Raw genomic sequence first — 25,319 nt, 5'->3', positions numbered from 1 at the left:
TGGCTAGGCCTAGTTGTATGGGTGGTCTTTCTGGAGGGGGTGTGGCTTCTGGGTCCATTACCATAATCAGGGAGGGTAAGTAACCAGCTGTCTGCTTAGCTACTAAGTCGGCCTGTTTGTTACCTAATGCCACTAAGTTCAATCCGGCACTGTGTCCTTTGCATTTTACCACTGCCACCTTAACAGGTAACAACAGTGCTTCCGCTAATTCCCTCATTTCTATCTCATGTTTAATAGGCTTTCCGCTGGCTGTCAAAAAACCAGCTCTTAGCCACTGCTTGAGCTCCACATGCACTGCTCCCACAGCATAAGCTGAATCACTGTATATATTCACTTTCTGTCCCTTTCCCATCCTTAAGGCTTCAATCACCGCTCTCAGTTCAGCTCTCTGTGCAGACTGTTGTCCTGTCAACTGCTCTGCTTTCACTGTTTTCCATCTCATGTCTGTCTGTTCCACTATTGCCCATGCAGCCTTCAACATTCCACTTTCAGTTCTAAAACAACATCCATCTGTGAACCAATCTTTTTCTGCATCCATTAGAGGTTCTGCCTGCAAATCTGGCCTGATTTTCTCCTGTACCTGCACAACCTCTTCACACATATGTGGTTCCCCTGATCCCATGTGATCAGCCATGTTTATGCCTTCATGTGAGTAGGTGATGTGTGGTGCTTCCAAAATGGTACTGAGGCGTCTCTGCCTGAGTGAAGTGAGTGTGAAGGCCTGTGAGGAGACGTAGGCCACCACACTGTGTGATGTCAAAATTTTTAGTGGGTGGTTCATCACTATGTGTGCTGTTTTCTGAATGATTTTTGCAAGTCCAGAAACGTGTTGTGTGCACGGTGGGTGGCGTTTTTCAGTGTTGTCAAGCATTACGCTTACATATGTCAACACTTTTCTCTCTCCCCCTTTTCTGGAACAGGATACCATTGATATGGGTTCCAGTTCCAGAAACATCAAGATGAAAAGGCAAAGCATAATCTGGCACAGCAAGGTCAGAGGCGACAGAAAGCTGTTGTTTTAACTTTATAAACGCCTGTTCTGTTTCTGTAGTCCATGAGAGGCGAGCAGAGAGGTTTCTCATGCCTTGTTCATTTACCAAAACGCGCAAAGGGGAAGTAAGGCCAACATAGTCTGGGACATAGGTCCTGCTGTAACCAGTCAGGCCCAAAAATGACAACATGTCTTTTACAGTTAGAGGTTTTGGATGGTGCAAAATGGAGTTCCTGTGTTCTGGGGACAAGGAAATACCGGACTGTGAGACCATGCGGCCTAGAAAAGAAACCTGTTTTCTTGCAATCTGTAGTTTGTTTTTGCTCACTTTAAAACCTGTGTTGGCCAGGTGGTGAAGTACCACTCTGGTGGCCTCCAAACAGATGTCAGCCGTGGGGGCAGACAGCAAAAGGTCATCCACATATTGTATTAACATACAGTCAGATGGTAGTGGGCTGGTTTGTAAAAGTTCTTTCAAACACTGATTAAACAGTCCTGGGGAGAGGGCAAATCCCTGTGGTAAGCGAGTGTAACGCCATTGTCGGCCTCTAAATGTAAATGAGAAAATGTCACGCAGTGACTCACGAAGTGGGAGGCAGAAAAAGGCATTAGCCAAGTCAATGCAGGTGAACCAGGCATGAGATGGTGGGAGGTTGGTCAAGGCAACATAAGGATTAGGCACAGGCAAAGTAGGAGTGCCAAGTAAGGCATTAATCCTTCTCAAATCATGTGCCATTCTGAACTTCCCCGTGCCTTTTTTCTCAACGGGTAGGATGGGCGTGTTCCACTTAGAGCAGGAGGGCTCCAAGACACCGGCAGTGACCAAACCAGAAATTGTTTCTGCAATCCCAGCCTCAGCCTCCGGTCTGTGTGGGTACTGAGGCTGCCACAAAGGGGTAGCAGATGACAGTTGAAAAGAGACTGGCTCCACATCAACTAAACCTACATCTGTGGGTCCAAGGGACCACAAACAATCTGGAAGAGAGTCGAGTAAAGGCGCAGCATCACAGTGGTCTGTGTGTTCTCTTCCATGTGACCCGCTGACCACTCCATGTTGCAGTGTTGAGGAATTAAAGCAATCATTTAAAATTTGGTATGTCTTGGTAGATGGAGAAAACAAAACCTGTGGGAGTTTTGTAGGTGTCCAGTCAGTGGCCGCAAGGGAACGTTTAACCATTCCACCCAGCTCCTTAGCCTGGTGTCCAGGATGTAAGGCCAGTGACACATGGGGAGCTGCCTCATCAGACATCATGTACCACTGTAATTGATCTGTTGTAAAAGTAACCGCTGCTGCCACTCCCTCCGGTGCCGCAAAAATGCACGACATGTTCAGAGACCAAGCCCGCCCCTCACACTGCTCTTGGAACATGTGCTGGTACCAGGTGGTGTCATGCCTGTCATAAAACAGTGTAACATGAGGTGGGTCAGGGGGAGGGACATAAGGATGTAGGAGTGAGAGCCACGGCCGCCATTGCTGAAAAGCAGTCCAAACTCCTGGTTCAGCAGGTGTTTCAACTTCCAATAATGCCCAGTAGATGTCAGCAGAGTCCGCCAAACAGGAGGAGGGTTGCAGCAGAAACTGACCACCTCCCTCTGGGCCCTCAGAGCAGGGAAGTACAACCCCAGTAGGGAGAGTCACAGTTAGGCCTTGTGAAGAGCAGAGTATTGTGGCTCCTAATTTAATCAACAAGTCTCTTCCCAGTAAATTCACAGGCGCCTGTTTTGAACAAACATAGGTGTGTAACAAGGTCTGATCTCCAACCGTTGTGGGGAGGGGCACGGTGTAAGGCAGAGTTTTAGGTTCCCCAGATATGCCCACCACTGTAATCACTCTGTCAGTAAGTCTTTCACGAGCAACATCCTTAATGGTGGAGTACGTAGCTCCAGTGTCCACTAAAAAGCTGCTTCTTCTTCTATCTACAGTTATGGACAGCATAGGGTCCGCCGTTGTCCCTTCACTGTCCTGGGCAGTCTGTGGGGTGTCCTATAGCTGGGGACCACCCTCGTAGTACTCCCACCCCATCACAGGCATCTGTGGGGCCGGGGGCACTTCAACTAAAGCACCACGAGGTCCACCTCTGTGGCCAGGATGCTGATAGGGCCCACCACGGGCTCCCCTGCCTCTTCCAGCAGCCGGGTTCAAAGGGCACGCTTTAGCCCAGTGTCCAGGTTGTCCACACCGGAAACAAACATACATCTGGCCTCCCCTACCACCTCCCATCTGACCCCTTCCCCTGAAACCACCTCTGTTTCCTCCAAATGGGGAACCTCTCTGCCCATAAGGGGCCGGGGAGTGATAAGCACCATACTGGGGGGGCTGTGGATCAGTTGGCCATGGGTTCGGATACAAATCAGGGGCAACTGGACCAGGAGCGGGAGCCGCAGCGGCCACAAGCTGCTTTTTAGGCTTGTCACCTTTTCCACCCAGGTCGTTTTTAGCTTTCTGCAGCTGAACCTTCAACAGTTGCAACTGTAAATCTTCGACGCTCTCTGCTTTATCATCAGACTTAATCTGCACTTTGTTAAGATTAAAAATCAAATGTTTCTTCCAGATTGCAAAGTCACAGTCCTGCAAATCAGGATTATCCTCCATTTTCTGGCTTACTGACTCCGGAATGCCCCTCAGCACCGCCCTTCTAAACCACATGCTCTGTGAACAAGTCCTACTGGGGTGATGACCTGTATGGTTCACCCAGTCTTCAACAGCCTGATTTAGATACTGGGTGGGATTTTGCTTTCCCTCCCATTTAAATTTCTGTAAGGTGCCTTGATTTTTGGGTGGGAATTGTTTACGCAGGGCCGGTCCAATAAACCTCAAGGCCTGCATTAGTGGCACCTCGTTCTCATGCATGGTAGTACCCGCATTTTGTTCCAGGTCCGCTGCCTGAGATCGGGATGTGCACCTAGTTATAATAGCTCTAAAATCTCCCAGTGCGAGGTCCTGTCCAGCTGTGTATTTATCCAAACCAGCCAACCAGGCATTCCCTCCCTCCGTTATGTCAGGGAGTTTGTCCACTAGGGCCTGGACATCTCCGAATGAATAAGGTTGATACACTGGTCTACGTTGCGCTTTAGTCTGGACCAGGGGAAATATGCCTGGAGGCTGAGGCACAGGGCCCTTAGATCTAGTCTGATATCCTAAACTGGGAGGGGTAGAGGGGCGTGTATTGTTAAGGTCACTGAGTTCATCATCAGTATCCTCAGTTTCTTCCCCGCCTGGTGGGGTAGCAGTGTCAGCAAAAGCGTGGGCTAAACTCATCTGTGTTTCCGGATCCTGACGGCCCACCAAAGACATGGTAACTGTGACATTTGGTGAAGTGCCAGGCTCAGTTTTTGCAGTAGCGGTCAGATCTCCTTTAACAGCGACAGGAGTGCTGGCAAAGGGGTTGGACCGGGAAAGAGGGGCTGACGCAACACGATTATTCACCTGGACCACTGACCTATGTTCATTTAAGCAGCTGCGTAATGCTGCTTCTAGATCAGTTAATTGTTGTTCAGTGGGTTCCTGTCTGTTCATTCGAACCGCAAATGGTGCGCTCGCAAATGGGTCAGTTAGGCCCTCAGATCCGGTTCCAAAACAATGGGACATAGAAGAGGGGGCTCTACTACTAGCTGAGGATGTCGCCGACAGAGAGGAGCTTCCTGGGCAAAAATGCTTGGTATCTATGGGAGTTGGAGCTACGGGCGGTTCTTCTCCAATAGTCATTATTCCACCAGAGATATTAAGTACCGGATATATGCCTGCTGAGGGAGGAGTTGAGGCAGAATAGGGAGGTGGCTGAGACCTATTTTTCTTCATGTGTGGTTTTGCAGTTTCCCATAAACACACCCAGTGATTAAATTTAGCTTTGCGGCCTGCGTGCTTATCTGCTTCCTTTCTGTATCTCACCCCGCTCATCACACCTGCACCTGCTGCTGCTGAGTTGGCTTCTTCCTCTTTCTCTTTTGCCTGCATAGCCTTATTCTGCCAAATTATTCCCCAGTTACCACTACTCCCCTCGTCCTTTCCCTTTTCTTTCATTAACCTTTCAGCTGTTTTCCTCAATGACTCTTTCTGCTTTTTTGCTTCTTTAGGCTGGTGTGTGGAGTTGATGACTGTCTCAACACATGTTAATTGTTCTCCCAATGTGCTAAGAATAACACCGGGACCCCAACCATCATCATTAGTTTCTCGATCTAATTCTCCATCCATTTTACTGTCAATGGAGGAGTGTTCTTTTATTGATTTTAAAGGAGAATTTGGGCCAGCTGGGTTTCTGCCTCTGTTAGGCACTAACAGCTGGGGCGCTGCTTTAAAGGTGAGTCAGCACTGAAATATCCCTTCAGGTGTTACCAAGCTTCTACCAAACCGGGGTCTGGCGGGTAGCCTTGCCTAGAGCTTCCTGATAGGGGTGCTAGTTGGTTGTCACCTTGTTCACACGTCTCATTCACACTTCATACATTACCTGCAGTCACTCATTACCCTCCTTATGTATGTAATAAATGTGTAAAAAAAAAAAAAAAAAAAATTCTATGTGTGGTGTATTATTTTAACCAAAAGAGGAACCTAGTTCCTTTAATTGTGTAATCTGTGAACAACGGAGAACCAAACTGTCCTGCCCAGTGTTCCACAGCAAGCATTCAGCGTGTATTTATGTGTGTCCAATATCAAACAGAACATCAAAACATTTAAAACACTAAAATCATCGGGGTTTTAAGAAGAGATCCGTTTTCTCCTATTGATCAAAGGGACCCCTCCTTTGGACTCCAACCAGTACTTCTCCTTTTTAAGTTTTAGAGGATCTTTTCTAATAAAGTCCTCTGGGCCTTCCTAACCCTTCTGTAGTTTAGAGAATATTACTAAAAAATATTCTCAAGGCCTTTAACCTTTTAATTTGTTTAGAAAGGCGTTACTAATAAACCCTTTCAAGGTCCCAGACCTGCACTGAGGTATGTATCCGACACCGGAGAGCAACCCGTCGGCTGCAACCGTGGTCAGACCTCAGTTCACTCTTATCTTTATTCACTTATTCACTTATTTCTTATTCACTTATCTCTTATTCACTTATTTCTTATTCACTTGTCTGATTCTCAACAAGCCTTAAGTAAGCCAGACAATTTTGGTTATGAATTACTAGGAGTTTGGACACTAAGTATTTTTATAATGTTCAATATAGCAGAAATAAAAGGTCTGCTTACCTTGTTTTTGTGTGCACACAGCTTTTGTCCAAACTCCGTTCACTCAGACCACGGCCGAAATCCTCCCATCCGTTCCAGTTGACCTGGAGCGGATCCTGTTCGTGACGCCAATTGAAGGATATAAAAAAAAAAAAACAACAGCAATAGAATAATATTAAACACAAAGTGAACCCGTCTTCCTTCATTAAATAGGTTCTTTTAGATGTTAAGGAGGAATTGACTTAACCAGGCTGGCGGAGAATGAAGACAACCGGACACCTGCTGCAGATGGGGAATCAGTGAACTTTTATTGAGACAGAGACAACCTCTCAACACAGCTCACATCAAGAGATTCCTAATATTTGCTGTGAGGATGGGTATATATTCTCTAAAACTTACAGGAGGGGGTTGTGAGGAAAGTGCTGCATTAGCAGAAAAAACAACTCCATAAAAGGAAATCGGCCTTGGGTGTTCTAGTCTCTTCGCTTGCAGATATCTTGCACCTGCAGGATGAGGCGATCGCTTCTTATCGCTCTCAAGGCCAAAGTCGTGAGCACATTTTTATTACACAGTTGCACAGTAACTTTAAAGCTGAACAATATTTAAAGCTGAATAATGTTTGATCAGATTATATTTTCTTCACTGCATCAAATTAAGGTTGATTACGTCGATTAAGCATCATGAGGTGGCGCGTGAGGGGTGGTTCCCTATTTTTTATTTATTTATTTTTGTTGTTGCTGGGAGTTGGAACCCTATTAGTTACGTTGCTTAATATTTACGCTAAGTACTCTTTAAAATACCAGAATAGGGAGGATGGTGTAGGTTTAAGTTTATTAGATTGATCAGTATTGCTGAACTATGAAATATTTTTTTTGTATACAGGTATAACAGAATAGCTTTAGTGTAGTTGTTGTTTTAAACTTGAGTATGAACTTGCAGACTTGCAAAATGCAGCAAGATATTTTAAAAAACAGTTTTGTTGATTAAAAAACACTATATCGGATTCATATCAGTATCGGCAGATATCCAAATTTATGATATCGGTATCGGTATCGGACATAAAAAAGTGGTATCGTGCCATCTCTAGTAACTAGTAAAGTAAGAAATTATTGCAAAAAAAGAAATTAGATTATGGTTGTTTTCCCGTAAGCACGCTGCGTTACTGCGTTACTAAACCGTGATTTTGTTTGCGAGAGTGTCTCATGACAATGACGTTAGCGTGTGCAACATTCGTGGTAACAGACGTGTGGAGATCAACAACGGATAATATATAGAATGCCCGAGAGAGTACGAGTGTGTAGTACTGACCTTACTTTGAGTTTGATTATGTAAAAAGTGACAAAAACATTAGTGTCCGCTGTACACTGTGTGGGAAGAAAACTTCTTTCTACAGCAAAAAACCCCCAAAACTTCTGAGCAAGTACTAATCAGGCTGCCACGGGAATGTGAAATTCACTGAGAAACCCCCGGATTCCTCCACTGACATGACGGCTGCGGCGCACCTGCACTAGGGCAAACGTCCACCCGCCCCACTCCTCCTAAACAAGTGAAAATAGATAATAGGTTTTATTTATTTTCTGCTGTGTTTTACTTGCATCTGTTTGAAAGAGTGAGTGTAAACACAAAACATTATTTTATTTTATATGCTGGAACATGCAGAATATAGGTTTAAAGATAAACAAATTTCTTCAATTCAGAGACTGTTGCATGTAATTTAAGTTTTGCTTGATGCAATATGCATAAAGTTAAAACATTAAAATTGATAAAAGCAGGTTTTAAAAAGATACTTTTTCATTTAATTATATTTTGTATGATGGATTATGCAGAAAAGGTAGAATTGGGCTGAAAGATCTATTGCTTTATTACCTATTCAGGTTGTGTATCATGTTTTTAAAAAGTAACTAAGTAACTAATTACTTTTGAAAATAAGCGCCTCTACTACCTGAGGAGACTGCGGAGCGCACACATTCCCAGATCTCTGATGTTGAACTTCTACAACTGTGCCATCAGCAGCGTTCTGACGTATGGATTTCTAGTGTGGTTCCCCAGCTGCACCAAGGCCGATCAGCAAGCACTCCAGCGGGTGGTGAAGGAAGCTGGCAGAATTATTGGAACAAGTCTGCCAGAGATCAGTAATATCTTCCCCACTCGCTGTCTGAGGAGGGTGCACAGTATCCTGCGGGACCAACATCACCCTGCGCGCCACCTTTTCCATCTGCTGCCCTCAGGGAGAAGGTACAGGTCTATACAGGCCAGAACATCCAGACTGGCCAACAGCCTGTATCCACAGGCTGTGAGGCTCCTGAACTCTCTGCCCCCCTCTCACGGACAATAACCATATCCAACTTCTTAATAGCAATGAACTGGTCTGCATTGGTGCATCATATCTTTATTCTCTTCCCCCTCCTGCCCCCCCCCCTCTTTCTTAAATAGATAACTATCATATCTGATATCATATCTCACAGTACAATAATATTGAATGGGTTGCATTGTTGTATTTTGTCATGTTTCTCAGGTCTTTGTCTGAATTTCTACGAACATTATTGCTAAGGATTGTCTTATTGCATTGGAGTCACACTGGGTTAAATATGTACACTTGGGTTTTAAGGGGTATTTATTATTTTCTTCTTTTTTTTTTTTGGGTTGTATGGAAGCCCCAAACGCAATTTCATTGTTCTTGACAATGACAATAAATAAATAAATACTAAATACTAATCAGTAATCAGTAAAGTAACAGGATTACTCTTTTGGACAAGTAATAAATAATTAGTAACTGATTACCTTTTTCAAGTAACTTGACCAGCACTGGTTGGTCATAGTGTGGCCGTTTGATATGTTGCCGTTGCCCTTACCTAAACAGACAACCGTGTTGGGGTTAGATGCCTGTCCCGCTACAGGATTCAGAACATGCTGGGCCTCACATTGGGTCAGTAGGTTAAAGTGAAAGTTGGTGAGAGTTAAATGGCATGGCAGTATAAGTCTCTTCAAGGAGGCTGTGGATCAAAGGAGTGCTTCAATCAACCATGACTACGTCACCTGGGTGAGGACATAAACACTAAATGATTGCAAGAAGCATCATTTATGAAATTTCCAGGTCATCCTGGTACCGTATGTTAAAAAAATTAAAGGTTACTGAAAACTCAGTTGGCAGAATAATCTTACCTCAAAGCCTTCTGTGGCATAGAAGCAAAAAAAACGTTTTTGGTTATTACTCTTTACACTAAAAAAGATTTTCCAATATTAAGCTTCAAATCTAGTTGACTGCTTATAAATATATTACTTATTTAATGTATTTAACATTGAATATCTTTGTGTCATTTATTTAAAAAAATGGGAAAAATCCCCCATAAATGACCATAAATGAACTGTAAGCCATTTAATGGTAACATATTTTCTGCTTGATTTTTTACTACTGACTGATTAAAATCTGTTTAACTGATACAAAAAAATAAATCATTTTCTGACCTTACAAAACAACCAGAGTAATGCTCAACCATGAAAATAACTTATATTGACTCATAAGGCCAAGAATCATTTGTAGTTTGCCAGTATCTCTCTCTTCATAATGCCTTAATGGTTGCTGACACTATCAGTTCACCTCCAAGCATACATTACAGCTTTTAAATATATCTTATTACTTTTTTAAAACCTAATTTGTAGCAATAAATGCCACAGTATATGCCGAAGCATGAATGATGAGAGTTAACCTCTTACCCCGGCCATAAAAGTGTTTAAGCAAATTGGCTGCTAATAGCGTAAACTCAGGACTGATGTGTTAATATTCTGTAAAGCCACAGTCCCCCTTTTTGGTAAAGTGGCTATGCATTCAGTCCTGTCCTCTTTGCTGAAGATCGCCTGTCTCCCTTTGCTTTTCTGTAAAAAGTGGCTCATTACCACAGAGTTACGCTAACAATGGTTGCAAGAGAAATGTTGTCATCTGTGTTTTCCCGAGTAATTACCAAAACACAAAGGCTCCAATTTTCACAAAATCATTTCAGAGAGCTCTTCACATGAATGAGCACATGAATAAAAATGAAGTTGTCTTCATGAGTAACCTCTGCCAGGAGAAAAGAGAAAGAGAGAACAAGAGGATGAGGAAGGTAAAGGTTGGAGTGGTAGCAGTGTGTGTGTGTGTGTGTGTGGAGGGGGTTGATGGAGAAATGGAAAAAAAAGATGGAGTTAAAGCTGAGGTTTTAACATAGTTCATAAAGGGTCAGGACATAATTACTTACAGAAATGCCTGCTCAATGGGTGGGCAGAGAAATGCATTTAGCAGCGCTTAAAATTTTAATTTAGCTATGAAAGGCCACTTTTCCTTTTTTTTTCCTCTCAGCTCTCCCAGCTCTCTTTTTTCTCTCTCATTTGCTGTTACTACACATTAACAACCTTCATTCTGATCAAAATACAAAAGCACTGAAATTCCCATTAGGCTCTTTTTTTTTCTTTTAACAGAGTGTTTTTTTCATGGAGAAGAGCTCATCAAAAGAGAAAGCATTTCTCTGGTTTTATCTTTATGTTAATCAAATCGTCTCTTTCTGTATTTTATTCGCTGGTTATTCTTTGATTAAACATTGTCCCCGATCAAATTCACTAAACTGTTTACAGCAGCTTGTGATTTCTACTCTTTAACAGCTCAAATACAAAGAGGCAACATGATTTAATGGCCACAGGCTTGTTATGAGGAATATGTGAAAAGCATTAGTAAGAGGAGAGAACTATTTAAGAAGAAAGTTGAAGAAAAAAGGTAATCCTGAAAGAAAAGAGAGAGAAATAAAAGACTAAAAATATCAATTAGTGTGAGTGCTTGTGTCGGAGATGGTGAGGGTTATTTATTTTGTGTTCCTTTCACCTGACAAGAGGAGAAAAACACTCACAAATAGTGTTTGATGTAATTTTAAAAGTGTCAAATAATGCCATTTTACCAAAGGTTTTTCAGTTATGTAAACATGAATGATGCCCTTTCAAAGCAATGCACCAAGTTATAGCATCAGTAAGATGGGGTTGTCACTTGCCGCTCATCATTTTTTAAGGTTGTGAAACTGTTGTGAAAGAATGTATTTTAAGCCACACCACACTCTTCTCCTAACCTACACACCGGCTCACTCCTTGGCGGCCGCTTATCGGGGCCTGGAGCCTGGGGCTTGCTCGGGCCACTTCGGAGGTGGGGTGCCCCCGGCCTCTCGGCCTGGGGCTCGGTCACTCAGGCACGGCTGGCTGCCGGCGGAGCTCACGGGCGCATCACTGCAACTCCCCCTGGCTTCTGCTCCGCGGCTGCTGAGTGAGCCCTCAACTGGGACTCTCCTCAGCTCTTTCTGGGACAGTGGCGCGGCTGCCCCTCTGTTGGTCTTCCTTGGTCTGTTGTGTTCTGGGGGCCTCTGGATGTCTGGAGTTTTGATCTCCTCCACACCTGCTTCACGCCCTGGAGGACGGGGCTGTGGCCCCCCCACACCCTCTAGCAGATCATTACATGAAGGAACCTTTTAAAAAACAAAAAACAAGCGCGTCCATGCTCACAGGTGTACACACGGGCGATCACACCCACAAACTACACCCTTTTTGGCTCCTACCTCAAAGCACACTGTGTTCTGTTGATCTTATGTGCTGCACAATAATGTTTAATATTTAGTATTTACTGTCATATTCCCATATATCATTGTGATGTTGTTTATTCTATTACTCTTGTTCTCTTCTGCTTGTTTTCTTTTTTCTTTCTCAGCAGGTGACCCAGGTGATTGATATATGCATTTTTTTTTCTTTTTTTCTTCTTTTTTTTCTTTTTCTGCTCATTCTGTTGGTTTTTGGTTTTTGCCCTTCTCCCCCGTCCCTCTTCTCAGCTGTTTCTCTTTCCCTCTTTCTTTCTCCCCTTCTTTCCCCCAGTCAAGTCTGTCCCATGTTCAGTAAGTGAAAATAAAATAAACAATAAAAGGTGAATCAAATGGACCATTATGGCAAGGCTGGGATGGTCAATTTGGTAAAGTAAATCCGTTGGGCATCTTCCTTTGCCTTTAGACAACAATTCTGATGGCAAAAGAGCCAAACGGGACAGGCAAAAAAAAAAAAAAAAAAAAAAAAAAAACAAAACAAATAGTGTTTGATGTAATTTTAAAAGTGTCAAATAATGCCATTTTACCAAAGGTTTTTCAGTTATGTAAACATGAATGATGCCCTTTCAAAGCAATGCACCAAGTTATAGCATCAGTAAGATGGGGTTGTCACTTGCCGCTCATCATTTTTTAAGGTTGTGAAACTGTTGTGAAAGAATGTATTTTAAGCCACACCACACTCTTCTCCTAACCTAAACAGGATCTATAGCCTAAAGCTAATCAAGTACCTTTTGACACCTATATGTAACAAAATAATTGTACTTTTAACTAAAAATGTACATAAAAGACTAAATTAAAAAGGAACAAATCAGTGAGTCACTTCAAAATAAGCAAAACTAATATGTAAAAGTCTGAGCAGAATCGAAACCTGGAGACTTTGATGGTCTCTAAAATAGGACACTGCAGCCACAGCCATTGCTTCAAAGTGCCAATACCAAAAGTCACTTTGTTTATAATAGTGAGATGCAGGTGGCATCTAACAAAATTGCATCATGCAAACGGCTGGGATGGGAACATGCTGCACAGACATACAGTGAGGGAAACAATTATTTAACCCCCTGTTGAATTTCTACATTTGCTCACTTACAAAGAAATGAGCAGTCTTGGAGTTTCATGGCAGTTTTCAGAAAATAAATAAAATAAATAAATAAATAAATAAATAAATACATAAAAACACATTACATAAAATGTATACATTTTCATCATTTTAAGTAAAACAAGTATTTGATCTCCAAGCAAAATATGATTTAGTAATTGGTAGAGAAACCTTGCTGGCAAAAGGTATTTCTTGTAGTTGGTCACATTAGGATTTTGGGATTTTGTTGGATTCCTCTTTACAGAAAATCTCTAAGTCTTTAGCTTTAGTGGCTGCCATTTGGCAACTCAAAGCTTTAGCTTCCTCCACAGATTTTCTATAGGTTTGAGGTCTTGAGGCCACTCTATGACCCTAATGTGCATCTTCTTTAGCCACTTCTTTAGTGCCTTCCTGGTATGTCACTACCATGCTGGAAAACCCATTCACAACCTATCATCATTGTTCTGGCTGAGGGAAGAAAGTATTTTTCAAGATTTTCTGATAAATGGACCTGTCCCCTCAATCCAATGACGTCGCCCTGTACACTCAACAGAAAATCAGCCTCAAAGCATAATGTTTCCATAATGTTTGATTGTGGGGATGTTAGTCTTTGGGTCTCAGTATTTCTTTTCCTTCATACATGATGAGATGATGCCAAAGTCTTTCATTTTGGTTTCATCTGAGCACAGCACTTTCTCCTAAGCTCCCAGGAAGTTATGTGGCCTTCTGGTTTTTCAAGTTAAACTGAATAACAAATAAATCACTAACAACACTGATTATGCTTTGCTTTCAACAACAACTTTTGAAGTTTGACCTTGGTTAATCTCAAAAAACACATTTAGATTTTTAACACCAGCCTTAAAAAAAATCACCCTGGCACTCAGCAGTGACTGTTATTTTGAAATTGTGAGGTGCCTCAACAGTATCTAATCAGGTAACAGAACCTGAAACAGTGCCTCACTGTACCCAACTCACTAACCACACTCTGAATGCAATTTCAGTGTACCATGTGAGTGACACTCAAGGCAGTTTAAGTCTTCTATGAGCACTGCTGGAGATTGGAAGGAAAAGATTGCTTTTTTATGATAATATAACTTATCAGTTGTAAGTTGTAAGCTTCAGGGAAATAGTTCATTTGAGGATTGAGGGGTCTTGTGTAATGACTATGCATGCTAACCAATAGTTTACTAATGAATAAGCACACTGGAAGCCACAGAGTTTAATTCAGGTGGCAAGGTTACCCAGACTGTCCCAGTACAATGTCAACACACACACACAGATTGATGATTGTGAACCCTCAAAAAGACAAGGAGAGTGAGATTGCAGAGAAATGTGTGATTTTAAAGCCCCCTCTATACACTCTGTCTATACATAGAGAGGTATATACTATATACTTCTTTGTATTACTACTCATGTGTCATGTCAGAAACCTCAAATAATCTCAAATTGGTTTCATTAACATGATTCACTTCATCTGAGTTCACTGCACATAAACGGCCTCCACAGACACTAGCTCTCAGTGGAACAGAGCACCTTTGGGATTTGTTGGAATAGTAGATTTGCATCATGAATGTGTGGCGGACAAATCTGCAGCAACTGTCCAATATGGACCAAAATCTCTAATGAATGTTTCCATCATCTAGTTGAATCTATGCAATGATGAATTAAGTATTAGTAAGATGTACTGTATACGTATAATTTTTGGTCACTGTACTCTATGTCTATCCTTTCTTTTTCTAAGAAGACAGGAGGATACATAACTTCTGAATTTTGAAGTCATTGCTTTTAAAAAGTTTATCAGCTATGAACTCTACCTGTAGATTTATCCAGTTACTGGTTGATTTTACAGAATTATTTTCTGTAATTGAATACAGTCAGTTAAACTTATTGTAGAATTAAAGTTGGTTAGACTGAAAATATTATGCTTAATTAGACGTTGCTTCCTGTGCTGATTAATTTAAATGTGTTTATGATTTGTGATGATATTAAGCTTGGCATTCAGATAATTACTTTAATTTAGTTTACAGCATCCAGACTGATTTTGAGGCACGAGATTAAAACGCAAAATGTTAAAGCAAGTTTTGGTAAAATTTAAAAGTATAACACATATGCTACACATGCAAAATACACTAGTAACCTACACCTTTTAGTGTATCTCTAATATTGTGTGCCTATGTCATCAGACTGTAACAAGAGAACCCCCCCACCACCCACCCATCCCACCCCACCACCACCACACACACGCGCACACAGAGTTCTCCAGGGCTGCAGTGTCTGGCAGGTGTCCAGTGCTGAAGTGGTTCTGCTCTAGAGAACGGCAGGCCTTGTCTACAGCCCATCAATCAAGCACTGCCTACTGCCCCTCCTCCTCTCCGTTCTTCCACTACCCCTCTTTCCCTTTGCTCCATGTCTCCCTCTTCCTTCTTTCACCTCTTCGATTTGTCTGATAAATCCACTACTCTACAAAGCATTTCTCATGTGCTACCTCACCTTTGTTAATCTCCCCTCTCTTTTCTCTTTGAATGTTAAACTCCCATCTCTCTACCAATCTATCCTCCCCTCTGCATATTTACATGGTTCTGTATTTGAAGCTATCCAGCCAGCTCTATCCCTGCACCTTTACTACCTATTTCTTTCTTACCACACAACCTTACACATCTCATCACTTGCGCCTTCTCCCTCACTCTCCACCACCCTGTCTTTTTTGCTTCCCTTTGTCTCTTGTGCCTGCCCTCCTGATTGATGCAAGCAGACGGCCTCTATCAGTGTTTTATACATAATCCAAATAAGATATGCTTGAGACTGCATTTCTGAAAAGTCCTAGCCAGCCCCTGACACGATGTGCTGACAGAGGATTCACAATATGTGAGCACACAGAAACACCCACACACATACACACATTTGTAGATGTATATGCACATGCACAAGAGTAAACACTACCACATTCATTGAGACCCACAATGACGCAGGGGCATCATCAAAGGATTATTCCAAAAAGTTGTGGCAGCAAAGACAAAACACTATATGGTTCTGTGAAGGAATATATTGATGTGTATGAGCATGTGTCACCGTGTTTTAGGTGTATATTTATGACAGACTGAGAAAGACTTTGTGCATTTAAATGGCTTTGTTAAGTAATGCTGACCTATCGTTCTTTTCTTGATGCTCCATCCACACTGTGGCAGCAATTCAGCATGCATGTAAAGCTTTATGGGGCCCATACGAAATGCAATAATCCAATCTGTCCCTTACTGCCAGGTACTAATCAAAGCATTTCGATCACTATAATTCATGCTAACTAATCTGTTTACCCCCTATTTTCACTGGGGTCCCCAGGAATTTCTTCACATCAATACACAAATTACTGCACTATTATAACTGTTATTCCTTTTGAACTATGTCCAATACCTCGCAGGTGTAAGATCACTTCCAACTCAACTTAACCAGGTAGAATAAAAACAGAGTAAATAAGCAAGTAAAGAACAAAAAATAAATAAATAAATAAAATAAAACAAATAACATCTGTTGAACAAACATGTGACCTATACCATGACCCCTCCAACCTCCTAAAATGGAATTGTTTGCAGCTAAACCTTCAGTCTAACTCATCCCAAACTATCTCTGTAGGATTTAGGTCAGGTGATTGTGGAAGCCAAAGCCCCTAATCCAGCACTTCATTGTGCTCATCTTGGTTGAATAGCTCTTACAGAGCTTGAAGGTGCTTTTTGGCTCACTGTCCTTTCAAAAAACAAATGACAATACCACTAAATGCTCACCAGATGGGAATGTGTATTGCTGCAGAATGTGTAACCATGCTGGATAAGTGTAGCCCTGAATTCTGAAAAAAATAAAATAAAAATCACACAACACTTTCATAAGCAGCCAGATGGAAATGTCTCTATGTATTAGGTGGTCAATGATAAGGCAGAATGGGGATTGTGTTGGACATTTCAAAAACAGAAGTCATTAAAATGCTTAATCTTATGAATTACAATACAATAAAGCTCTTTTTCGACATACACCCATTTATTCTAAGTGATATTTATGTATCAACATAGTACATTCTAAACTGAAAGTTGTCAGATGAAGGCAACAGGATGGCACCACATAATGGTAGATCACTTTGGACCAACAGATGATGAGCTTTTATTGATGTTTTTTGGACAGACTATGCTAGAGCTTGAGGAGTTAATATTACATGGGAGACAAATGTATAGGGACTTTTGCTTCCCCTTGTCTCAGAAAGTTATTTTCCAAGCTCAATTCACTTTCTATTAAAGTATTAAATCCTGAAAAACTGAGAATGGCACTTACTCTGCTTAACAGTGAATAGATATAATCTTTAGATGAGCAGATCACACATGTCAAACATGAGACTGCCATTAAGTAACACAAATTCATGACATACTCAGCATTTTGGGGTGGCTGTAGCTCAGGTGGTAGAGGAGGTTATCTATTAATTGGAAGGTTGGTGTTTTGATCCCTGGCTGTTCCCAGCCTGCATGCCAAATATCCTTGGGCAAGATACTAACGCAAAGTTGCTCTCCGATGCATCCATTGGAGTATGAATTGGTGTTAATGTTAGACTGAAAGCACTTACTTAGAAAAAACTCCTTGTGTGAATGTGCAGGTGTGTGTGAAGACTACTGTGAGAGACACCTTTGACAAAATGAAAAAGAAATTATGGTGTTTAGCATTTTGATGAATCCAGCAATTTTAGTATTTATGTCTGAAAAGGGCTTCACATTCAATATTACTATAAAACATTCATTTTCATTGAAATGCAGCATTGCACACAGTTGTCTCTTTTAATTGGAAATACAAAATTAAAAGAGGCAATTTTCAAATTAGCCTAACCATCATACTTGTGAAAAAAAGACACAATGTCTACATTATACCAAAGATTCCCTTTTAAAGTCTCAGCTTCAAACAAAATTCACTAAATGTTTGTCTTATGTGAAAGATTTTTAGAGTCCACTGCTGACTGATGAAGCACTGATAAGGTCTTGTTAGTGGTAGAGGGGACTACTTAATTTTACAGACTAGTGACCAGAATCTCCCTCAGTGTTCATGCAATTCATAGCAGGCAATTCATGGATTTCATTCTGTTTATTCAACTGTTTAACACTTTATAGTGATTGTTTGAATGTTCAAATTCAAAGCTTGCATGGAATTGTTTTAGGAACAATTTTAACTAAAAATGGTTTCACAACACAGTTGAATTCTTTTCAATGCTTTGATATTGCACAATAGTAATTGCAAAGAAAAGAAGCACACCTACTTTAGGTTTAAAGTACAGTTACTTTTACTTATTATGTTTTCACTGGAATCCTCACACGAGCAGGTTGAGTGCTGTAACTAAGGCTTGGTGAAGAATATCAAGTAGAGGGATACAGTAGTACAATTTATATTGAATAGCTCTGTGTTTATAAAGTGGATGAAATAATTATCTGATCCTCTACTGAATTTGCTGTCTTATAAAGTTTAGTTTTCATGGTAGTTTCATTTTAAGGGTGAGAGACAGAATATCAATTAAAAACCAAGAAAAACAAATTAAACCAATTTGCATGTCACTGAATGACATAAATATTTGATCCCCAAGCAGAAAATAACTCAGTACGTAGTATGGGATCCTTGCTGGCAACCAGAGAGACAGTTATTGACAAATGTGTCATGGTCCTGGGTCGTTGACCCAGCGTTTTGTGTTTATTCTGACTTGTATTAGTTTAGGGGTTAACCTGAAGTTTGGTGTATTGTCAGCCCTACCTGTGTCTGTCCTTGGTGCTCTGTTCATGTCCCCGTGTTGTGTTGTACATCAGTCTGTTTCCTGTTTTATTTTGAAGGCTCGTGTTCTGGATTTCCTGTTCTGTTCTGAAGGGCTGTGTCTGTTGTTATTGTGTTCAGCTTGTCTCCTCCGGTCCCCATGTGTATTAGGTTCAGCTGTTCTTCCCTCCTGTGTGTGATTACCTGATTACCTTGTGTGTGTATATTTAGTGGGTGTCGGTCTGTGTTCGTTGTCGGCTCGTCTGCATTCATCCGTGTGTCTCTGCGTTAATCTGCGTTCATCCATGTATCACTGCGTTAATCTACATTCATCTGCGTTCTATGGTGTTCCTGTCTCTGCGTCTCTCTGCCCCGCACCCCTTTGTATGGTCCCAGGTTTGTCACTTAGTTTCTCCCAGTTTAGGTTTCCGTTTGTAATTACTCATGCTTCATTGCCTGTTTTTGCCACTACCACCTTGTAAATAAATGTCACTCGTATCATCAGTTTGCTGCATTTTGGGTCCTCCTTTTCCTCCACTCCACACGGTTCACTCCGCCAGCCGTGACAGTACGAGCCGACCAACATGGACCCAGCAGCATTCGCACCTACCCAGGAGTTTCGGGAGGAGGTAACCGACACGGTCGCAAGGTTGGTAAACCTGTGGCTCGAGCAGGAGGGAGAAGAGTTCCACCGCGCTGTAGAAGCCAGGCTACAGCAGCTACTCTCTGCACACTCCTGGCTGCTAGACTCGCTTCACCCGCTGGCACGGGACTTCCTCCTTCATGAGCTGCACCTTCGCCCTCCAGCCGCTACCGCTTCCCAACCCAGCCCGGCGGTGAAGATTTTGCCCGGCCCGCCGGAGGTTTTGCCCGGGAGGAAGCGACGATCGCGCCGTCGACGCGTCGCCCCACAGCTGGAGATTAGGACTTCGGAACTGCCGGCTGTGGTGAGTGGAAAAGACACTCCGTCTGTTTCGCCAGCTCGCATGACTGTTTATTCCGGGGCTGTGTTTGTTGAGCCAGCTGCCCAGCCGGTAGCTCGGTTAGCTGCCCTGCAGCCGCTACCTCAGTTAGCCACTCAACCGTCACCCCCATTACAGTCACAGCCAGACCTATTAGACACTTGGTTACAATCCATAGCTCAGTCAATAGCTCAGTTGGCAAGAGACTCATCCGCCTTATTATCACCTATTCAGCCATCATCTTCACCAACTCCTCCTACAAAACAAGTTAAGTCCATCCAACCCGGAAAGAACTATTTTTCACCTGTTCATGTCAAGCAGAGAGACACACCACATACATGTAGTAGTCAGTCCGCAACAGCTGGCCAGCCCAGAGACTGTGACGCACTCCAGGGCCTCCCCAGAGGCTGGGTTCCAGCCCCTGGCCGACTCTGGACCCCTGGAGGTTAAGAAGCCAGCTGAGGACTGCATCTGGCTGTCGCTGCCTGAGCTGAGTCAATGCTCCGTGCAGCTGCAGTCTGCCTTGTGTTTGCCAGAGGCCCGTGCGCCTGCTGGTTCTGACCCGTTCCTGCCAGAGGCCCGTGCGCCTGCTGGTTCTGACCCGTGCCTGCCAGAGGCCCGTGCGCCTGCTGGTTCTGACCCGTTCCTGCCGGAGGCCCGTGCGCCTGCTGGTTCTGAACTGTGCCTGCCAGAGGCCCGCGCGCCTACTGGTTCTGACCCATATGTTCCAGGGGCCCCGGTGCCCACTGGTCCAGAGACTGTTTTCGCTGGGGGGCCCGAGGAGCCCGTCCAGCCTCCTGCTTCGCCTGCTGGGGGGCCCGAGGAGCCCGTCCAGCCCCAAGACTCGTCAGCTGGAGGGCCCGAGGAGCCCGTCCAGCCCCAAGACTCGTCAGCTGGAGGGCCCGAGGAGCCCGTCCAGCCCCCTGCTGCAACATCATCATCTGCCTCGCCTGGCCCGGCTTCAGCATCATCATCTGCCTCGCCTGGCCCGTCTTCAGCATCATCATCTGCCTCACCTGGCCCGGCTTCAGCATCGGCTTCAGCTTCGCCTGGCCCGGCTTCAGCCTCGCCTGGTCCAGCCTCTGCTTCAGCTTCGGTCTCGTCTGGTGCTGCGACGGCCACGCCACCTTCGGGTCCCGAACTGCCGCCTCGACATCGGCGGTCATCTGCCAGGCCGCTGGTGGAGCGTCATCGTCAATATGGACGACCTCCTAGACGCCGCCGCTGCCTTCCGCGCGGTCGGCCTCCAGACTTGTGTCATCGCCGCCGTTGCTGTCCGCACGGTCGGCCTCCAGACTCGTATTATCGTCGCCGTTGCTGTCCGCACGGTCGGCCGCCTGAACGGTTTCCCCGTCGCCGCCGCTGCCGTGTGCACGGTCGGCCCCCTGAACTGCCTCCGCTCCGCCACCGCTGCCTTCCGCTCGGTCGGCTTTCGGAGCTGTGTCGCCGACGTGGCCGGCCTCCTGAACTGTGTTGTTGTTCTTGTGCTCCAGCATGTGTGTTTTTGTTTTGGTCAATTCCCTCGGTTCGCTGGAGCTTGTTCTGTTCGGTGTTGGTCCCTCCGTCCTGGGCCCCCGCCGCCCGCCCTGGGTTGGTCGTTTGCTTTTGTTTTGGGCTGTCTGGAGCCAGCCCTTGGAGGGGGGGTACTGTCATGGTCCTGGGTCGTTGACCCAGCGTTTTGTGTTTATTCTGACTTGTATTAGTTTAGGGGTTAACCTGAAGTTTGGTGTATTGTCAGCCCTACCTGTGTCTGTCCTTGGTGCTCTGTTCATGTCCCCGTGTTGTGTTGTACATCAGTCTGTTTCCTGTTTTATTTTGAAGGCTCGTGTTCTGGATTTCCTGTTCTGTTCTGAAGGGCTGTGTCTGTTGTTATTGTGTTCAGCTTGTCTCCTCCGGTCCCCATGTGTATTAGGTTCAGCTGTTCTTCCCTCCTGTGTGTGATTACCTGATTACCTTGTGTGTGTATATTTAGTGGGTGTCGGTCTGTGTTCGTTGTCGGCTCGTCTGCATTCATCCGTGTGTCTCTGCGTTAATCTGCGTTCATCCATGTATCACTGCGTTAATCTACATTCATCTGCGTTCTATGGTGTTCCTGTCTCTGCGTCTCTCTGCCCCGCACCCCTTTGTATGGTCCCAGGTTTGTCACTTAGTTTCTCCCAGTTTAGGTTTCCGTTTGTAATTACTCATGCTTCATTGCCTGTTTTTGCCACTACCACCTTGTAAATAAATGTCACTCGTATCATCAGTTTGCTGCATTTTGGGTCCTCCTTTTCCTCCACTCCACACGGCTCACTCCGCCAGCCGTGACAAAATGTAGCTGGTCACCAGGTTTACATACATCTCATGAAGGATTTTAGCCCACTCCCCTTTACAAAAATGTTGAATCCTTCAGTGTTCTTAGCTGCCGCTTGGCAACTTGAAGCTTCAGCCTTTCTATAGGATTGGAATCTAAAGACTGGCAATGTTTTGGGTTATCATCATGCTGGAAGACCATGACCTTCATTGTTATGACTGAAAGAAGTTGTTATCAATTTAAAAATTGTGTAAGTTCATGACTTTTTCTGAGATAGGCTTATTCACGGAATCACTGAATTGGAGACAGCTCCTGTAGCTGGTACAGCCAACGGTAGCGTGGGCCTCACTAGCCTTTTCCCCAGCAGACTGTCCCGAGCAGCCGGGGAAACTGGATGGCTGGGTGATGGTGAGGAGGAAGGATAGTCTTAAACAGAAGCTCCTGGTACACCACCAACCTGTTCATGTGTCTAACCACTTTAAATATGTAGGATTGCTTTAAATATGTAGGACTGCTTTCTTCCAGTATATGAGTGATGCTGCAAAACATGCATTTATGACTTCTAGGCTGGACTACTGAATTTCGTCATTATCAGGATGTCATAAAAACTCCCTGAAAGGCCTTCAGTTAATCCAAAATGCTGCAACAGGAGTACTGACAGGGACTAGAAAGATGGAGCATATTTCTCCTGTTTTGGCTTCCCTTCATTGGCTTCCTCATAAATCCAGAATTTAATTCAAAACCCTGCTCCTCACATACAATAATAATATATTATATCTATATATTAATAATCAGGCCCCATCTTATCTTAATGACCATGTAGTAATCATATCACTCCATTAGAGCACTCTGCTCTCGCCCTGCAGGCTTACTTGTTGTTCCTGGAGGCAGAGCCTTCAGTTTTAAGGCCCCTCTTCTATGGAACCAGCTTCCAGTTTGGATTCGGAAGACAGACACTATCTCTACTTTTAAGATTAGGCTTAAAACTTTTCTTTTTGCTAAACGATATAGTTAGGGCTGGACCAGGTGACCCTGAATCCTCCCTTAGTTATGCTGCAATAGATGTAGGTGGGTGGTGGATTCCTCTGATGCACTGAGTAACTTCTTCAGTTACCTTTCTCACTCACCATGTGTTAATACACCTCTCTGCATTGAATGATTACTTGTTATTACTTGTTAATCTCTGCCTCTGTTGCACAGCATGTCTTTTATCCCGTCTTCCTCCTCTCTAGCCAACCAGTCGCTGCAGGGGTTCTTCCTGTTAAAAGGGAGTTTTCCGTTCCCACTGTCACCAAAGTGGTTACTCATAGGGGGTCATATGACTGAGTTTTTCTCTGTATGTATTATTGTAGGGTTTACATTACAATATAAAGTGCCATGAGGCAACTGTTGTTGTGATTTGGCGCTGTATAAATAAAATTGGAAAAAAACAAAACAATAACAACAAAAAAAGATGTTTACCTATAACCACCAAGCACATGGTTTTGACCCCAAAGATATTAATATAAAATAGTTTCTGCATCACTCCGGATTGCCTAGCAACACAATTGTTTATGCACATTTTCATGCAAAGGCTGCTAAAACACAAGGCAGAGCAGTTTAGATGTCATAGATTATTAAATATAAAGGGAACTGTCGTTAGATAACAGATGAATAATTACTGCCGGTGCTGAGAACAACATTTTGAGCCAGAGCAGAGTGGGGGAGTGTGTGACCGAATGTGTGGTGAAGTGGAAGGGTTGCTGGCTGTACAGGAGCAATGGGAGAATTGTAGTTGATATGAGCAAAGAGTCGAGAGTGTGGAGAGCTAATCTCAGCAAATAAAGAGTAAAATCTACTTTAATAAAAATCAACTTTTTCCTAAAACCACCGAGGACGTCATTTTTATTTTTTGAACCAAGTTCGATTTTTCCAATTATTTAGATCTGAATAAACAGATATGACCAATCATGTTTCTACATTTGTCAATAACTGCACTCATAACTTAAATCACTCACCGGCAGCAAACACATAATTTGATGGAAATAGTAAAATTATTATACCATTATTGCTATTGTTGCAGGATGGGTTTAAAATTACACCTCCTAGTATTAGAATGGATCTGTACATGTACAGTTCTAGTGTTAAGCTGGATGTGTACATGTGACTTCTTAAGAAACAGAACAGAAACGTTACAGTTCTACATCCCAGTATGACACCAACACTGGGCAGGATCTGTTTTGATACTATGTGATATGGAGATCTTATCCCCAGTATGTGAGGAATTTTAAACATACATATTATTATCTGAGTGCCCATGTTTTATGTGTAATAAATCTGAGTCATCAATGGTAGTATTTTGTAGCCAAAATGTTTTAGAGCTGTTATCATTTTTATTTCTGGTCTCAGGGCATTAGGTAGGAAATAAGAGAATCTCTAATGAGAGAAAGGGCACATGATTTATTTCAAAAGTGTAGTGACCAAGGCAACAAACATAAAATTCCTATCAATAGAAACTAGCACTTAGGATCAAACTAAGCTCTTTAAAAGCTGCATGCTATTTCTAGTTTTTAATAATTGTAAATGATGACAATAACTTGTCCAAAAGTCTGAAGGCCCTTGTGCTAACAGGCAGCATAGATGGTGGCAAGACTGAGTTACTGACAGAAATAATAAAATAGTTTTGCATATAATTAACTGCGGGGGCCTACTAAACAGAAAACTGAATGAATGAAAATGAGACCAGTAAGGAGAATGTGTATGATAACGGTATTGTATCGATGGCATTTTTTAAATCAATATTAAGAAAAGTCCTACTCCTTATTATTTACAATTTCACCTTTAGAGCAACCTCAACAGATTCGTTGTGAAAAACTTGCAGCAACTGTAACTTCAAATACCTTGAAATTAAATCTATAAATTACGATCTAAAATTTTATTTCATTACTAAGAGCAACTCTTTCCACTAGAAAGCTTTACAAATATTGACCTTGTATTAGAAAACAGTGAAAGTGAAGTTAACCCCTTTACAGATGGTTAGGTTTTGAGCCTCAAGGTTTCCTGCACACAACCAGTTATTTTGTAGAATCTTGGAATCTCTAGTGGTTGCTTGGCAACTGGTCAGAGACAAGCAAATAAACTGAAACTAGAAATATTAGTGTGTTAATTAATGAGATTTAGACATACTGGTAGACAGACATTGTTACCTTTGGACAGAGCCAGGCAAGCTGTTTGTCTATTTTTCCATTTTAATGCTTAACTGAACTAACTGGCTACTTTACATTTTTATTGCCAGACAAAAAAGTGGTTTGGATCTACTTCTAATCCTTTATCACAAAAAAGAAAAAATGCAACTGCATAAAACTCAATATATTAATATGATGATTAATTAATTTAAATAATACCTAATTAAACTTCGCATCAATCAAGCTTTAGTATATACTTACAGTATTTAACTGATGTTCATTGATGTAATGTTTTATAGATTCTCTACAGT

The 25,319-nt window shown here is 42.7% G+C and overlaps 1 protein-coding gene and 2 long non-coding RNA genes across 3 annotated transcripts in view; 1 reads left to right on the top strand and 2 right to left on the bottom strand.

Moving 5' to 3' along the window:
- LOC309707841 overlaps positions 1-25,319 on the top strand; it is a 43,562-nt gene that overhangs the window by 5,733 nt on the left and 12,510 nt on the right. The gene's annotated exons all lie outside the window — the stretch shown is intronic.
- LOC309707828 (uncharacterized protein) lies at positions 851-3,686 on the bottom strand. The gene is made up of 2 exons (XM_082535383.1): positions 3,236-3,686; positions 851-2,578 (listed from the first exon to the last, which is right to left on the bottom strand). The coding sequence occupies exons 1-2, from the start codon at positions 3,636-3,638 to the stop codon at positions 864-866; spliced, it is 2,118 nt and encodes a 705-aa protein (XP_082391509.1). The 5' UTR covers positions 3,639-3,686; the 3' UTR covers positions 851-863.
- On the bottom strand, positions 5,997-6,789 carry LOC309707837. The gene is made up of 2 exons (XR_014277082.1): positions 6,396-6,789; positions 5,997-6,264 (listed from the first exon to the last, which is right to left on the bottom strand). It is a non-coding gene; the product is annotated as an uncharacterized lncRNA (long non-coding RNA).

The sequence above is a fragment of the Aulonocara stuartgranti genome, assembly GCF_965226115.1.
Source record: "Aulonocara stuartgranti genome assembly, chromosome: 6".
Taxonomy (NCBI): Eukaryota; Metazoa; Chordata; class Actinopteri; order Cichliformes; family Cichlidae; genus Aulonocara; species Aulonocara stuartgranti.
The sequence above is the reverse complement of the archived record's forward strand: the minus strand, read 5'-3'. Positions and strand labels throughout refer to the sequence as shown.

Excerpts from the sequence above, each read along its gene's own strand:
- LOC309707828 (XM_082535383.1), bottom strand. The coding sequence starts at position 3,638 with ATGTGGTTTAGAAGGGCGGTGCTGAGGGGCATTCCGGAGTCAGTAAGC. Across the intron at positions 2,579-3,235 it reads CCCATTTGGAGGAAACAGAG|GTGGTCAGTTTCTGCTGCAA; the intron begins GTGGTTTCAGGG and ends GCCCAGAGGGAG.